The sequence below is a fragment of the Vitis riparia genome, chromosome 19 (genome assembly GCF_004353265.1).
Source record: "Vitis riparia cultivar Riparia Gloire de Montpellier isolate 1030 chromosome 19, EGFV_Vit.rip_1.0, whole genome shotgun sequence".
Lineage (NCBI taxonomy): Eukaryota > Viridiplantae > Streptophyta > Magnoliopsida > Vitales > Vitaceae > Vitis > Vitis riparia.
In genome coordinates, this window is record NC_048449.1 from 7,919,146 (window position 1) to 7,937,614 (window position 18,469).

The window sequence follows — 18,469 nt, forward strand, 5'->3', positions numbered from 1 at the left end:
TCGTAGATTACACTATAATACACACAATTCTTCATTATAAAAAATATTTTTCCAACCTAACATTAACTAAGTCTAATTTTAATAACATATCAAGTCCTATCGACATAATTCAAGACTCTAGAAGAGCAATAATTATTTTACCTTATGGAATTAAATTCTACATCAATGATGCTCTTTCTTCTACTAAATCCAATCGAAATCTTCTTAGTTTCAAATATATTTACTAAAATGGATAACATATTAAAACTATGAATAATGGTAGTAATGAATATCTTCTCTTTACTTTAATTATTTATGAGAAAAAATATATCTTGGAAAAGCTTCCTTTTTACTCATGTAAGTTATATCAAATAACTATCAAACCCATTAAATCATATGTTCTCATGAACCAAAAGTTCTATGACTCAAAAACTTGTATGCATTGACATGAATGCCTTAGTCATCTAGGATTCTATATGATGCATTGTATCATTAAAGTTAATTCTTTTAGTCATCCTTTGAAGAACCAAAAGATTCTGATGCCCAGTGATTATAATTGTGGTATATCCTTATAAGGCAAATTAATTATTAAACCATCATTTACTAAGATTGTATCTAAATCCCCAACCTTTCTAAAATGCATTCAAAATGACATTTGTTGACCTATTCATTCACCTAGTGAACCCTTTTGTTATTTTTATTGTTTTAAATAATGTCTCAATTCATTGATCTCATGTTTGTCTTCTTTTAACTAGAATGTTGCCTTCACTAGGTTACTTGTTTTAATAATTCGACTTAAGACAAAATTCCTTGATCACTCTATTAAGACAATTTATCTTGATAATGTTGATGAATTCTCCTCTCACACATTCCTTAATTATTGTATGTTAGTTTGTATTGATGTTGAGCATCATGTTGCTCATACTCAAAATGGATTAGTTGAATCTCTTATTAAGCATTTGCAATTGATTACTAAACCATTAATCTTGAGAATAAAATTGTCTTTGTCTACTTGGGGACATGATATTCTCCATGTTCCAACTTTAATTCGGATTCGTCTTATAGCTAATTGTGAATTCTAACCTTTAAATCTTACTTTAGGTTATCAACCAAAATTTTCATATTTACATTTTTCAGTTATGCTATCAATGTTCTCATTGCTCTATCACAACATTCTAAGTTAGGTCCTTAATATCGACTTGGTATATATGTTGATTTTAATTTTTCATCTATTATCGTAAACCCTTAATAGGTGATGTTTTCACTACCCACTTTGCGAATTGTTATTTTGATGAAATGTTTTCTTGTTATTATAAGGAGACAAGTGACTATTATTCTCTATTGTCCAAAATACTAAGCCTTATATCTTTAATCAATCATTCATTCAATTATTGAGTTCAATTTTTCATTATTTTCCTATATGCCTTAATCCTAGGTTTTCATGCTATACACTCCAAGAGAACTCTTTAGTCTCTCATGGGTGTGTTTTCACAAGGACAATTCATTAAAAAAAGATAAAGAACCTGAGAAAACAAAGGTTATATTTAGTTAAAAAAAACACCCAAAAGGGGGGGGGGATGAATTGGGTTTTTTTAATCTTTTCAATCACAACAAATTTAAACAAAATATAAGCAAAGTAAAGAGATAGAGTTTAGAGAATTCAAACTCAGGTTTATAGTGGTTCGACACTTCCTTGCCTACGTCCACTCTCCTTAACCTCCTAACCAAGTGAGGGTTCCACTAACTTGAAGCTTCAACCAAGCTTCCAATCTTCTTACACTTGGATTCCGGCTACAATGGGCTCTTACACAACCTCTTCAAGATTCAACCCTCTTGAAGGCTTTAACACTCAGATTGTTACAAGATATAATCACTCAACCTAGCTTAGAGATGACTCAAATACAAGACAAAGATAGGATGACAAACAAGAGTGCACTAAAGGATATGCAAGTGGTGATTTAATGCACAATGAAATAAATGAGAGCTTTTTGATCAAGAACATGTAGGTAGGCTTTGAGTGCAAGTGTTCTTTTATCAATAAATGAAGTGGAGCTCTCAATTTATAGGTTTCTAAGCTCGGGAATCAAAAACAGCAAAAGGTAACCTCGTCCGGTCGAGCTAGAGGTCGACCGGTTCACTAGCCGTTGGAGCATTTAATGCATGACAGGTTACCGTTGCCTCAACCGGACCTCAACCGGTCCTCGACCGTTCCTCAACCGATCCTCCACTGGTAAGAGAAACACCTCGACCAAGAAGAGAAGGCTACTGAGAGAGAGAAGATTTTTTTACCTCCCTCGACCGGTCCTCGACCGGACGACATCAACCGGTCAACCAGTTCCTCAACCGGTTGGCCATAGTCTCGACCGGTTGAGCCTTTTTAGCCCCGAAAAACCTATTTTTTGATTCCTTTCTTTTCTAACACTTAGGCAAGGTCTTTAAGTAAATTATTAAGCTAATTTTGAAACATTTTGCCTAAGGTAAATTAGTTAAAAACTCGGGTTTTAATGAAATCGACGTTTTAAAGAATAAACCGAGTTTTCTAAGATGCATGAAACATATGAAAATCCTAAGTGCACTCATGCATTCATCTTACATTAGTTTTCTATGATCACAAGTCTTCCAAGCGTCCCGATCTTGTATCCATTTGGTCATTTGATGAATTTTCGAGTTTATACCTCAGATTCTTAAACATTAAACTATTTAGTCACTTAACCATGATTTGTTATCATCAAAACCCGATTAGGAGAACCCTTGGGCAAATAGAACCATTCTTGAAAATTAAATAAATAAAAAATAATATATTAATTAATAATAATGGGAAAAAACAAACAAATAAACAAACCAAGATCTTGACTTCATCTTTTTCTCTCCAACCTAAAAAAATCCAAAAACCCTAAAAATTGAGTTTTTGTAGTTTCCCCCAAAAAAACCTCACACGTGTTATGTTCCTATCGGCCACTTATTTTACAAATAATTACCTAAAAATAACTAAATAATAATAATAAAATCATGATTTCTAGTCGTGTGAGGCCCACTTAAGGTAAATGAGTGCCTAAGATGCAATTCCTGAGGTGGAGGAAGTGAAACATCAAAGTGAAAGTTTGTTATTTCAAAATTAGGGTCATTTCGAAATGGATTTTAAATTCACAAGTTGAATTTCGAAATCATTTGGAAATGGTTCTTCAACTCTATGTAGTTGTCTTCAAATGACCATAACTTCTTTGTTTCACCTTCGATTTATGCACTATTTGAAGTTTTGGACTCCTAACTTCCCTAGCTTCGCAATGATGTATAGTTTGCCCAAAATTAACCTAGGAAAGTGCTCCATATTTTACTTTAAAGTTAGAGTATGTGTTGTTAATAGATTTCGAGTTCCAAATTTCCATATGAACTTGATTGTATTTTTTTCAAATCTCTTCTATTATGGTTGTTTGCCCTCTATCTTACTCCATAACATCCATTGCTAGTATTTCATACCTATGAGTTACTTTTTTCAAACTTTTTCTTGGATTTTTCGTGGTTCACAAGTCTCGTGTCTCTCAATTATACATGTTAACCTCTTTTACTTTCTTGGTTGATAATAACTTTTACACTTATCATTTTTTTCATCTTGTAAACCTAGAATTAGGCTCAAAATAGAAGTTAGATCTATAATTAGGGTTTTAACATCAATTGGAGTTAAGTTGGATAATTTAATTTTTTTATATTGCATAAATCATATCATATATGTGTTATTGAAGCACATATTTTATCTCCAATCAACAAGTCAATTCCAGAAGAATAGAGAGACATATGTGGAATGTATCATCTTTGTCTCATCTTGATTCTTGTACAAGGCACTGTAAACTAGAAGTTCAAAGGATTATTCATTTTCAAAGACTTGCAAATTAGTTATCTAATGCCTTTACAAAAAAAAAAAAAAAAAAAAAAAAAAAAACAGTGATGAAGTCACATATATCGGATGTGAATATATACCTCAACCCGTATTAATGTCCTTATAGGACAATTGGAGAATGTAATGTCAAGTGAATTTAAGATATGCTTGAAGCATGGTAGAGCTATTGGCCCAAAGGATATAGTTCCTAAAAAAACACATAATAAACAACATATGAAAAACTTGGTACTCTTGAAAAGCTTATAAATATGAAAAAGTTAATAGAAATGAATTATGAGACCCAACTTGATAAAAGGGTAGCCTCTGAAGATGCATAAATTGAGCAATGGTCCCTTAAAGAAATATTGATACCTAGAACTAGTGAGATCTAAAGGAGTTATACAAGAGAAACACAAAGGGTGTAGTAATATTATCATTGACAATATATTTGCTTTCCAAGAAGCTATGTACATCATAAGAAATGATGAAGATCAAAAACCATAAACTATGAATGAATGTCGAAAAAAAAAATTATTGACCAAAATGGAAAAAGGCAATCCAAACAAAGCAAAACTTATTAGCAAATTAATGGATATTTGAACTTGTAATTCAAACACCTAAAAACATAAAGCCTATGGGATATAAATAGGTCTTTATGCTAAAATGTAACGAGAATAATGTAATCGTGAGATATATACGACTTGTTCTTAAGATTTCTCGCAAAGACTTTAGACTATAAGGAAACATATTCTCATATAATGGACGTAATCACATCTCAATACTTGATAAGTTTAATAGTCTTTGAAGGATGAGATGTGTCTCATGGATGTTGTTATATTTTATTTATATGGATTTATAGATACTAAGATATAATTGAAAATCCCTAAATGATTCAAATTGCATGAAGCAACTAACTCAAGACCTCATAACATGTACTCAATCAAACTACAATGGTCTCTATATGGATTAAAGCACTCTAGGCACATTTGACATAATTGTTTGAGCTAGTATTTGTTAAAAGAATGATATGTAAATAATTCAATTTATCCATATGTTTTCATTAAGAAATCATAAATCATACTTACAATAATTGTAGTATATATAGATGATTTGAATCTTATAAGAACTCCTAAAGGCTCAAAAAATAACCAATTATTTATAAAAAAAAAAATTTTAAGTGAAATATTTGGGTAAAACAAGATATTGTCTTGACGCATGGAGAAATATTGTTCAAATGGTGCGTTAGTTTGTCAACATATATAGGGAAGTGTTGAAGCGTTTTTATATGGACAAATTGCATCAACTCAATTCCTTCATGGTTGTCTTTCATTTGAAGTGAACAAAGACTAATTTCACCTTAAAGAAGAAAATGAAAAATTACCTAGCCTATAAGTATTATATCTGAGTGCAATTAGTGCATTGAAATATCTTCCAAATTGTACTAAACCAAGTAGAACCTTCTCTGTTAATTTACTAGCAAGAAATAGTTCTACCCCAACTAGGAAACATATATTGTGATATTTTTGTGGAACAAGTGACATGGGCTTATATTCTTCAAGAGAATCAACATTGCAACTAATTGGGTATACAAATGCATGATATCTTTCAAATCTTTATAAAGCTCAATCTCATATGAGATATGTATTTACTTGCGGGAATCAATGATGAAAATATCAGTAATTACAGATATATCGGTACTTTGATTTTACGAATATATCGAAAATATACCAGTGGATATTTTGACATAAAATATCGATAAGTAAAAAATTGATCAAAATTCATGGAAATATTGTGAAAAGTTTTAAAAAAAATGATATAAAAATTAATAATAGAAATATTAAGGTTGTTTTGTTATAAAAAAAAAATTGATATATGTATAATATAAGTTATGATATTTAATAATAATGTTTATAACTTAAAAACATACTTTATGCATATTCATCTAATTTAGATGTATTTAATGATATAAAAGAAATGATAATAATTTGTATAAGTATTTTTTATTTTAAACTTTTGATAATTTTATTCATAAATTTATATTTATTTTGTATTTAGTTATTATATAAAAGACATAATAACCAAAATTAATTTATTTATAATAGTTTTATTCTAATTAATTTATAATATATATAGTTTATAATGTAAATATATATATATAAAAAATTCAATTCGTTATATACAACGTGGTTGGTCGATTGGTTCGTAGTAGTGGTGCTTATGAGTGTTAAGTCAAATGATCAAGTCCGTTGGCCTCCAATACCCTTTAATTTTTGGCTTGCCTTTTAAAAATTCAATCTTTGCAATCCCAAATCGATAATTGATGAGACAAAAAATGTCTATTTAAGCGGAGAAGTCATGAGACACCCCCAAGAGCACAAAGCGTGTAGAGTTGCCAGTTTCGTTGTGTAATAAGCTTATAGGTTGAGCCCATTTTACAATTTTTGAATCAAAAAAAGAAAAGAAAATAGTCGGCGATAAATCAGTGAAATATCACCTAAAAATCAACGAACAATTCATGATGTTGCCAATTTATTGACAAATACCGATATATCGTCAATAAATTTCTCCTACTCGATATATCAATAGCTTATATTGTGTCATTGACTGTCGTTACGCGAGATTTTGCCAATATAAATGGATATTTTCGTCCTTTGTTGTAATATCATGGAAATCGATTAAGCAAAAAATGGTTGTCACTTTCTCAAATCATTTAAAAATATTGACAATTCATGAGGCCAATCGTGAATGTGTACAGTTACGATCTATGATCAAGTATATTTGAGTGTCATGTGAATTATCTGCTATTCAAGAACCATTTATCTTTCTTTGAATCCTACAAAACAAGTCAAGATAATTTAGGTACTTATATCTTCTTGGGTTGGGGGTTAGTGTTCTTCGATTTTGCAACCCAAACTTTTTTGCTTAGAGGTAGAAGCATTTTGAGAAATATTTCTAAGAAGGCAAGTGCTACTTATGTAACCTCTTCTTTCACAAAAGTTACAAATAGTAGATGAATTTGTACTAGATGCCTCTTTGACAAAATAATTTTTGAAATATTTTTTTGTTCTTGATTGACTTTTAGCCTGACTTTTTTTTTTTATCAAAAATATATTTTTGGCTAATAAGAATCATCTCAATTTGTTTTTTGTCCACAAGAAAGGTTTGAGAGAGAATGGGTCAACCAATCATTTTTTTTAATCTCATTTTTTTTTAAGATAAATATTTTTTGTTTCAATCTTTTCAAAACTTTTTTGCACATCTTTAAGTTCATCTTCAAGATTTAGGACTTTCTTTTTAATAGAAACATTTTTTAACCTAAGTTTTTCAAGATCACCATAGAGTTCTTCAAAATCTATTCGCAAATTCTCACAACTTGGGTTAAAAATTACCTCATCCTATTCATCTATAGCCATGAAGCATATGTTGACTACTTCATTTTCATTTTCTTCTTCTATGGGGTCTTCTTCATTATCACTCTAAGTAGCTACCATAACTTTCTTCTTTCCCTTCTTAGCTTCATTCTTGTAGAGAGGGTAACCATACTTGATATATTTGAGTTTTTTTAGTACTGTTATAGCATATCAATTCTTTTTTTTTTTTTTCTTTTTCTTTTTTTCGTTTTCACTATTTGAAGAGTCTTTTTTTAAGACCATTTTTTTTAAGACTCTTTCTTTGGTTGAAATTTCTTTTCTTTTTTCTTCTTAAATTTGATGAATTTTTTTAACTTATTTACAATGAGAGCAAGATCCCCATCTTCTTCACTAGCTTCATCTTCTTCATCAATGATAGAGGCCTTGAGAGTAATGTTCTTCTTCTTTGTGTCTTCCACTTTTTGATGACTCTTTATGGTAATTTCATGAGTCATCAAGGATCCAATTAGTTTCTCCAAAGGAAACATTGAGAGATCCTTTGCTCCTTGAATAATGGTGACTTTGGCCTTCTCTTTCTTTAGTAGAGATCTTAGAATTTTCATCACTTTCACTAATTCTCCGTAAATCTTTCCTAATATTTGAAAGTCCATTGATGATATCGGTGAACCCAATGAACATCTCAACGATAGATTCATTATCCTTCATAGAAAATAACTCATAACCATGCATAAAATATTAATTTTAGATTCTTTGACTTGATTAGTTCCTTTATGAGTTATTTTAAGTAGTCTTTAAATATCCTTAGCAGATTTACATCGGCATACATGATTATACTCATTTCCATCTATTGCACAATGTAAATAGTAAATAGTCTTTGCATTTAATTAGCTTTCTTTTTGTCAAATTCATCTCATTCTTAGCTTGGTTTTGGAATAACTACTTCATTCTCAATTTTTGGTTAAACATGGGGGCCATTTTGAATTATATAAAAAATATCATAATCAATGGATTTTAAGAACCATGTTATTCTAGTTTTCCAATATGAATAATTGGTTCTCAAAACAAATGGAGGTTGATTAATAAAAATAAAAATAAACCCTTCTATATGACATCATTTGAAAAAATTAATCATATCCTCTTAGATAGTTAATTAAATATATATATATATATATATATATATATATATATATATAATTAAATATATATATATATATAAGGCCTAATTCTGACACCAATTGTGAAAAATGAATAATTGGGTTAAAAAAGTCATCTAAGAAGGGAGGTGAATTGGGTGATAAAAACTTTTCAAAATGTTTACCCAAAAGTAAAGAACAAGTAATTGACAAGCTATATAATAGCAAAATAAGAGAAATAGAGAGAAAAAAAAATGTGCTAACTCCTTTTATAGTGGTTCAATAATTCATCTACATCCATTCTCCTCAAGTTCTTATCTGAGTAAGGGTTCACTATCAAGGCTTCTAGTACAAGCCTTCAAGTTTTACAATTGGATTCACCGACTTCAATAGGTACTACAATTCCTTCAAGTGTTCTACCAACTTGAAGTTTCTTCACTCAAAATTAATAAGTAATAAAGGTTTTAATGCTTCTAATCCTAAGGCAAATATTGTTCACATTACAAGAGAAAAACTATAATAGATTTTAAGGTGCACTCAAGAATATGCAAGTTAGAATTCAATGCATTTTCAGAGAAAAGCTTTAAAACTAAGTAGATGTCTTTCAATTCAATAATGACGATATTCTCTACTCAATAAATGCAATAAGGCTCTTCAATTTATATCAACAAGCTTGGACACCCAAAAACACAAAAGTACCCTTGATCAGTTAAGTTCTAGTTTGATCGATTGACTAGCCATTAAGGCATTTTGAGGTTCAACCAACCCTTGACCAAACTAAGATTGAAAGAGCCAAAACCTCAACCAGTATCACACTAGCTATTGGAAAAGAAAAAAGAAATATATGTACCCTCAATTAGTCCTTGATCAATCAAGCCCAATAAGTTGAGTCAATTCCTCAACTGATTCGACTGATTCAATTCACCTTCAACCGATTGCACCTAAAATGACACAAAACTTTCAATTTGAAGTTCCAACCTTCCAACAACTTGTATAAGCCCTTTTAAAAACTTTTTAAGACAATTTCAAAGATTTTGGCTCAAGGTTATGAATTAAAACAAAGATTCATCTAATTTCATAATAAAACATCATTTTTAAACTTAAATATGGATGAAGAAATTAGCTTTGAAGTGTATGAAAAAAGTTTTGGACCTAAGTGCACCATAGAATACCATTTTAGAAATTTCCTAGAACACCTTAACCCTTCAAGAGATTCAAATCTTCATGCCATTGATGCTTTTTTTTCATAGTTGTTTAAGCTTAATTTCTTTAGAATTTTGCATTAAAACTTAAAAACTTTACTTAATATAAAACGTTAGTGAACTTACCCTTGTTTTGCAATCATCAAAACTTGATTAGGGAAACCCTAAGACTAACAATGTAGTTGTGTTTATCACACTTAATAGTAAGTGGTTAATTTTGAGATGGAAAAGAGGTTTGAACAAGAGAAAAGCTTAAGCTCCAATGAGCTAATTTTGGGGATTATCTTACCCTAGTATTTAGGAAATTTGAGCATAAAAATACTTATAGGATTAGCAAAGGAAGATTTCTCAAAAACATTTCCGATGGTGGCCATTCAAATCAAATAAAGGGCGCTCTGATACCAAGATAAATTTCAAGAAGAAGCAAATGAGAGAAAGAAGATGTTGAGAAAGGAATATTTCTCTAAATAGTTCAAAAATGAGCAAAAACAAAGACATATCGCAGTACAAGACAAAAAAGATAAAATTAGAATGAAAGCTTCTAAAGATTGATGTACTTTGCCACATAGTTCATATGAATTAGATTATCTTTCAATTACATTTTTAGATCTAATTAAGGAGAGTTTCAGTCTTTAAGATAAAACCACTGTTAATTTATCACATTTTCAATCACCAATTAGATTGCAATTAGCCTAGAATTGACCATCTTCTTCTCAATCTTATTTTTCACTCAAGTACAAATTCATATTGACATCAACTAACAAGTTTGCATTCAATTGATCAAATATGTTCATAATAGGTCAAATAGACAATATAAGCATCTATTGTTCGTCAATTGTACTTTATTATAGTGACTTACTAGAGAATATTCATAGACCAAAACAAAGAAATTGAAAATATTAGAAAATTTTGATATTTTTTGCCCCTGCATTGTTATTGGTTTGGCTCAATTTGAAATTGAAAATTCTAATACCAACCTATATATGCTATCAATTTAAGCAATTCCTTGCCTATTTCCTCTTTTTGCCATTTGTAAGCCTTTCATTTGCTTTTCAATTCCTCATTTTCATTATCATTCCTCAAATGTATTTTTGAAAATACCTATTCCTTGGATGAGTATATCTTAAGTCTCATTTATACAATTCATTCATATGCTTCACATTTCTTGTCCTAGAATAGCATTCATCATGTCTTGTTGCATTATTTTCATTGATGTATTTATTAATTAATAAAATATCAAAGTTTTGTCAATTTAGTCAACACCGGATTCATTTGGGTTATGTTTAATTCTTAGAAAGTACTAAGAAAAATGTTAAAAAGATCGCATGTTTAATTCTACCATGAAAAACACGTAAGAAAGTTAAATGTAATTAATGTTAGTAAAAAACTTAAAAAGTATTTCATTTTTATATAAAAAAAATTAAATATGTTTAATAAGTTTGACGAAGGATAAAAAATAATTTATTCACTTTAAATCTACTTTTTACTTTTTCTTTCGTATTTTTCCTCAAATTTCATAGAACCAAACATAAACCTTCGGATTTAGTGGGGTGTTCTGCAAATCTGTTTTTTCATTTTTTTAAATCAAATAGTTTTTTTTTTTAAAACAAAATAAATTAATAAGTAACTCCAAAAACAATAAAACAAAATTAAGAGGTTCCCGTGGGATGCGCCATGGCAAAACCGGACAAGGCGTCGCCGGTGAGACAATAGAGAATGAAACCATAGCTGGCATCAAGGCATGTAGTGACTAGCGGCCGGCAGATTACGAAGTATTTGTTGTACGTACCATTACTAGGTATTTGCTATCGTGCGATGCAAATGCAAAATGGATCATTATGAATGTTGTCCATGGAAAAAGACGTCGCATGGTGCTTCGCTGTTATCATTGTCTTTGGTATTTTAGCATTCATTAGAGTTGTATTTTGATCATTGAGCTTTTGGATTAATTCCTTGATTTGTAGTTCAAACAACACCCAACACCCAGCCTTCGAATTCTTTAATTCATGTATGAGCCCAAATAATTGAAATTGACTGGTTAATCTTCCCACACTGCACCTAAATATGAAAAATTATAACATTGTTGTATGAATCCATCACTTGTGTCTGCCAGAAAGATCAAATAAGAGAAGCTGCTCCCTTGTTGAGTTGAGTAGTGGGAGTAGTGGGATCTTTTCCCTCATAGGCTCCAACAAGACTTTTACTTCTTCCATGACTCTCATATCAGCACCGGCTCTGATCAGCGGTGGGAAAAACAGCCAGAAGCTGGTAGCCACCACGAAGCCCACGGTGAGCGGCACTGACGCCGCCCAGTGCAGCCGCCACCGGCCGGAGAACACTGACTTAACGCCAACCTCTACCACCAAGCACACTCCATGCAGAACAAAGAAGGACGTCATCTCCCACGACGGGCTCACACGATTGACGTAGTAGAACAGCAACTCGTGCATCAAACCGGACACCAAAAACGTTGCCACCACCGCCGGGAGCGGCGACCAGCGCTCGCTCATCACTGTCTCGGCTGCCGACTTCACGGGCTTGTATACTGTGTGACGCAGCAGATTCGTTACCATGAGGTTCCACCTCCGTCCCCAGAAGTCCTGCAGCGAGGTCGACAAGTACGGTTCATCAGACGGCTGCTCCACCTCCAGCCCCATCGTGCATCGCACCAGAGCGCTGCAGAGACTGAAAAGAACCTCGAGGAACAGAAAAACTTGGCAACAAAGCAGACCCAAGAAAATTTTGGGGTGTACTAGTTCTTTATACTGATAAAATCCGATGAAAACCCCAAAAGCCAAGACTTTGACTGCAAAATTAAGGGGTAATCTTGGGGGTTTATGGGGGTCTTGGCGAGACGGATGTTGCTTATTTGGCTTGATTTTGATGGGGAGACAAGCAGTGGCGATGAAGACGAGAAGAGACTTTGGTGAGCCAGTGGAGAGAGGACCTAAATCGAAGGAGAAGAGAGCGAGTCTGAAGGTGGCTAGCCAGGTGATGAAGAAAGCAGTGATGCCGGAGAGAATGGCAGTAGAGAGGAAGAGAGGGAGAGCGACGAAAAGGGAGAAGATTGGGAGAAGAGAAAGCAGTCTGAACTTGCCTTTGGGTATCTTGGAGACGATGAAGTAGGAGTAGCAGAGAGACGCAAGAACAGAGAGACAGACCTTGATCAAACCCTTGATCTCACCCCCCATTTTTCTCAACCTTTCTACTGGTGATGTTCGACCATATATAAATAGATATGCTTTTTTTCTAGTTAGGAAAGTGGGTTAGATTTGGGAAGCCATGAAAGAGTCTAGAATGGCGTCTCTGCCTTTTCTTCTCCATGGAAAAATCTGTGACGAGTGAACATTCTATCCGCATAATTAAATTACTCTTGAAATGGAAAGACGTTTTCATTTTTGTTGGATTCTGTCTCATCGATGGAAATAAATATTATTATTATTATTGTTATGATTATTATTATTATTTTATAATATATTAGATTATATATTTGAAAATTTAGATTATATGAGTTACATTATTCACTTAAATAAATTGTTGAAAGGAGTGAATAATGATGAAAAGATATAAATTCCAATTGATAACTTATTTGAAAATAATTTTTTTATCGTTAAAAAAAAAGTTAGATTAATAGAAAATAGAAAATAATTTTTTATTTTTAAAAATAGACCATATGACATTTTTAGAAAATATCTTTTAATTTTTTTGTTTTACAAAATAATTATAAAAATATAAAAAATAATTAAATAAAACAAAAGTTATTTTTAAAACATATTTTAAAATATAGAAAACATATTAAAAATATTTCAAATTTCTAAATAGATATCATTAAAAATTATATTTTTAGTAAAGAAAATAGTTTTTAAGAAGAGTTTTTTAAAACCATTTTATAATGTTTTATGAAATAAAAATTTATTTGAGAATTTGAAATGTATTCAACATATTTTCTCTATTTTTAAATATATTTTAAAAGAACTTTTATCTATAATCTTTTATTTTTATCTTTCTTCCTATTTGGATAATTATTTTTTAAATCAATTCTCAAAAAATAATTGAAACAATTGAAATATATTTTTTTGAAAATGTTATATTTCTTTTTCTTAAAAATAGAAAATTTCCTTTTGTTTTATTCTTAAAAATGTTTTCCTCTTTTTTCCTTTTTTTCTGAAGAAAAAAAATTGTTTTAAAAAACAATTGCCTAAAAAAACCTAGGACCGGCTTATAATTATATTTGAAAATAATCTTGAAAAATTGTTTTAAAAAACAATTTTTAAAAATTGTTATATAATATTTTGTAGAATAAAAGTCTATTTAAAAATTTAAAATATTTTTAATAAGTTTTAAAAATAATTTATGTATTTAGTGTTTTATTTTTAATCATTCTACATATTTATTTAATTATTTTTAAAAATAACCATCAAAAAGTAAGTAAAAACAACGTAAAACAATTAAAAGATATTATTTGAAAACACCATATTTTCTATTCTCTGTTCTTCTTAATTATCGAGCGTATTTCCATGCTTTTTTGTTTTAAAACACAAGAAAAAACTATTCTCTAAAATAACTACCAAACAAGCCCTAACTTTCCTTCTTTCATGTTTTTTATATCTCATATACTCATTTTACATGTCATTCAAATATTAAAATAACATCCTTAATATTTTATTTTTCCACTTTCAGACATCAAATATTCCCTAAATAACTTTACAAATACCATAGCTCAAATTTTTGTTTTAACAATAATGCTACATACAAAAATATAAAAAAAAATATTTATGTTAGAAGCATCTGTTACTGATTATGTTTTACTTTTAAAATGCTAACAAAATTTGTACTTAGAATATGGAATGGTATCTGGTACGACCTTTCACAAAATCAAATTTTAATATAAAGTATTTTCCACTTCCCAGAGCATAACGTAATTATGAAGTTTGGAATTTTGGAGTGAAGGGCTCCCAGTCACATGTTGGGCATGGAAACCCTCGCCCGATACCATTAGAAGAAGGTGCAATGTCAGATTCACATGCCACATTGAAAGCCTCCATCCACCAAAAATATACTAATAAAATGACAGGTCATGCCTGCCTATCTGTAAGACATAGTCATCAAATAATATATCATTGCAAATACAAGGACAGTGGCAGTAGCGTTTTCTCCTTGACAAAATCAATCAAAATTGAGTACTCCCCAATGGTCTTAACATCCACGTGGTTCCTTAACAGCTGCGGGAAGAACAGCCAAAAACCGGTGACGGCCACGAACACAACCGTCAACGGCCTGGTGACCGCCGGGGGAAACTGCCACCTTCCTGCTGCCGCCTTCTTGGCCGCCACCTCCGCGGCGGTGCACACCCCCTGTAGCACGAAGAACCACGTGACTTCCCACGTGGGAGTCACTCGCGTGAGGTAGTAGTAAATTACCTCGTGCATGAGGCCCGAGACTGTAAAGGCCGCGAGCATTGCCAGGAGATGTGAGCACCTGGGCCCAAGTCTACTCGCCGTAAAACGACGGATGGGAAAGTATATGGTGGGGCGCAGGATACTGCTTACCATGAGGTTCCACCTACGCCCCCAGAAATCTTGTAGAGAAGTTGCGAGGTAGGGTTCATTGAACTGTGGCTCGAGCTCCAGGCCGATGGCTCGAGCCGGGGCTGCAGCCAGGGCCAGGATAAGTTCAGCGGCGAGGTACACGTGGCAACAGTAGAGAGCTAAGATGACGTTTGGATGCAAAAATTGTCTGTACTTGTAGACCTTCAACAATACAGCTAAAGCCAACGCTTTGATGAGAAAGGCGACTTTCTGGCCGGTTTTGGAATATGGACTTGTAATTTTGTAGGAATTGGGATGTGGGTTTTGGTTGATTTTGATAGGGAGGGAGGCAGTGCAGATAAAGTGGAGGAGGGGCTGTGGTGGTGAAAGGGGGCCACGGCCGAAGGAGAAGAGGAGAAGTTTGAAGTTGGCGAGCCAAACAAGCAAGAAGGCGGTGAGGCCGCAGAGGTGGAAGGCGGAGAGGTGGAGAGGGAGGGTGGTGAAGAGGAAGATGATGGGGAGGAGAGAGAGGAGTCTGAAGAGGCCTTTGGGGATGGAGGCTGAGATGAAGTAGCAGTAGCAGAAAGATGCTATGGCTAAGATCCATACATAGCCGAAGCTTTTCATCTCACTGTTCTCCATCTTTGAGCCTTTCTTCGAAAGCGCAGACCGTTCAGCGATTTGAATTATCACAGCTCACAAGGCATTCGAGCTGCTTCTTCTTCTTCTTCTTCTTTTTTTGCTTTTTTCTAATAAATTTATTCTATATTTTCCTCCCCTTAATCATTCACCAAAGTCATTTAAGGCGTCATTTAATATCAATGGTCACAGATCGAAAAGGAAAATTCATGTAATGGACAAGTCAAGTTAGGTGGGCTTATTTATTAAAATAAATATTTTATTAGAAAAATTAGATAAATATCCAGAATTGAAAAAATAATTTACCAGTATTGAAAGAATGGTTGTTGTATTTTTATTTATAATAAATTATAAAACTAGCATCTCTTCTATAAAAATTTAAACTAATATAATAATAATAAATTTATTATAAGTGAATAAATATAAATGGAAAAAATGGGTTTTGAACTTTTGATTCACTAATTTTAAAAAATATAGAAAAAAAACTTCAATTTTTATAAATTAATTTTATATTCATTTATTTAAAAATATTTTAAAATATATATATATTTTCATAAGTCAAATATATTTTTCTTCTAAAGTGATCTTTTACTTGTTTAATAATAGCAATTGACAATTTCTTTTACCATGATAACCTATTAAAATAAGAAATTTTAAAAATTAAAAATATAATTAAAATTTTAAAGTTAAAAATATAAAAATATAACATTAACTTTTGGCTAAATGACACTAATAAAAAATATAGATATAAAAAAAGAGTTGGAAATATAATAAAAGTCAATATTTTATTTTTTTAAAATTTTTTGGTCTTAATTATATTTAATTTTTTTATTTTTTTATTTTAATTGTATTTAACTTTGTAGGAATATTTTTATTCAATTTTATTAAGGATATAATATAATACACTATATAAAATCATTTTTAATTAAAAAATTAAAAAATTAGTATTTATGACTTGAGCATCTTAATGAATTTTTTTCAAAATGATTTATATATAATATTATATAAGAAAAAATTTGTAATATATTGATTTATAAAATACTTTTATCAAATTAAAATAATAAATTAATTTTTTGATAATTTTATTTAATATTATCAAGTAAAATGATATTTAAAAAAAGTGTATATATTTTAAAATATTTTTAAATAGATAAGAATAAAACTGATTTATAAAATTTTTTATTTTATATTTTATATTTTTTCAAATTAGTGAATCAAAATCCCTATAAATCATATTTAAAAAAGAATCACGTTCTTCAAAGTAATTAATGGGCACTGGAACCTAATCGCCAGATATGTGTGGAGGCCATAATTAGAATTTGGCTTTCCACTGCCTCGTCAATCCCAAGATTCGCTTTCACATGATGGGGAAAAAAAATTCATTAAATCTATTTATTACAAAAATAATGCGAGTTGGGCGGCCACATGACATTGAAAAATGCGACAAAAAAGAAAGTTGACCAACGTATCATATGGCAAAAACAAAGGAAAACAAAGGCATGTGAAAGAAAAGTTGGCCCAGAGATGATTATTATCTGCATAAGAGAAAAGCAGAAGGGTCAGGGATGACCCATGAAAGGTGGTGGAAGTGTTAAGAATTTCTGCTTCACAAAATCAACCAAAATTGAGTACTCCCTTATGGCCCTCTCATCTATGTGATTCCTCAACAGTTGTGGGAAGAACAGCCAGGCAGCCGTCACACACACAAATCCAATCGTCAGCGGCCCGGAAACTGCCCGATGCAGCCGCCACCTACCACCCAATGCCTTCTTCACCGCTACCTCGGAGACGGTACACAAGCCTTGCAGAACAAAGAAGCCGGTGACCTCCCACGTGGGGCTCACACGCGTTATATAGTAGTACAAAGACTCATGCATGAGACCCGACACCAAAAATGCCGCAAGCACTCCTGGCACCGGGGCCCATTTCTTCCCTAATATACGCGTACAAATACTTCTCACTGGGTCGTATACAGTCGGCCGTAGAATGTTGGTGACCGAGAGGTTCCACCTACGACCCCAGAAGTCTTGCAGAGAGGTGGTCAGATAGGGTTCATTGAATTGTGGCTCCAGCTCAAAGCCTGGTATGGCACGGGCTGGGATTGCGGCCATGGCTTGAACAATTTCTAAGGCCAGGTACATGTGGCAGCAGTAGAGAAATAAGACCACGTTTGGATGCAGATGGCGTTTATAGTCGTAGATCATAATCAGGATAGCTAAAAGCAATGCTTTTATAGCCAATAGAAGTGGCCTAGGCAATTTCATCACAATTTCTGATAAGGGGTCCTTGCTGTTTTCAGACACTGAATGCGATTTTGGAGATGGGACAGTCTTGATCTTAATAGGAAGACAAGCGATAGAAATGAAGCGGATGAGAGATTTTGGGGGGTGTGATGGGAATGATAAAGGGCCATGGCCGAAGGAGAAGAGGATAAACTTGAAGTTGGCAAGCCAAGCAAGATAAAAGGCTGTGGTGCCAACAAGATGGGCGGAGGAGAGGTTCAAGGGGAGGATGATGAAGAGGTAAAACATGGGAAGAAGAAAGAGGAGCCTGAAAAGACCTACCGGGAGGCGGACTACAAAGAAATAACAATAACAGATAGAGCTGATAGCTGAGATCCATACCTTCATCAAGCTTTTTATCTCACCATCCATGTCTCTGCCGCCCGTCTCTTCTTTGATGGCTTTATGTTGCATAAAACACAATCCACCTGTAAGAAGTCACTCACGCAAGCATTTTATGT

The 18,469-nt window shown here is 32.2% G+C and overlaps 3 protein-coding genes across 3 annotated transcripts; all 3 read right to left on the reverse strand.

The window, feature by feature from the left end:
- Nucleotides 1-11,580: 11,580 nt before the first annotated feature.
- Nucleotides 11,581-12,870, reverse strand: LOC117908747 (probable long-chain-alcohol O-fatty-acyltransferase 5). Its single transcript, XM_034822448.1, has one exon. It carries the CDS (start codon nt 12,748-12,750, stop codon nt 11,656-11,658), a length of 1,095 nt encoding a protein of 364 aa, XP_034678339.1. The 5' UTR covers nt 12,751-12,870; the 3' UTR covers nt 11,581-11,655.
- A 1,720-nt stretch (nt 12,871-14,590) lies between these two features.
- LOC117908655 (long-chain-alcohol O-fatty-acyltransferase-like) lies at nt 14,591-15,804 on the reverse strand. The gene has a single exon (XM_034822320.1). It carries the CDS (start codon nt 15,727-15,729, stop codon nt 14,677-14,679), a length of 1,053 nt encoding a protein of 350 aa, XP_034678211.1. The 5' UTR covers nt 15,730-15,804; the 3' UTR covers nt 14,591-14,676.
- A 1,284-nt stretch (nt 15,805-17,088) lies between these two features.
- On the reverse strand, nt 17,089-18,469 carry LOC117908712 (probable long-chain-alcohol O-fatty-acyltransferase 5). The gene has a single exon (XM_034822395.1). It carries the CDS (start codon nt 18,420-18,422, stop codon nt 17,286-17,288), a length of 1,137 nt encoding a protein of 378 aa, XP_034678286.1. The 5' UTR covers nt 18,423-18,469; the 3' UTR covers nt 17,089-17,285.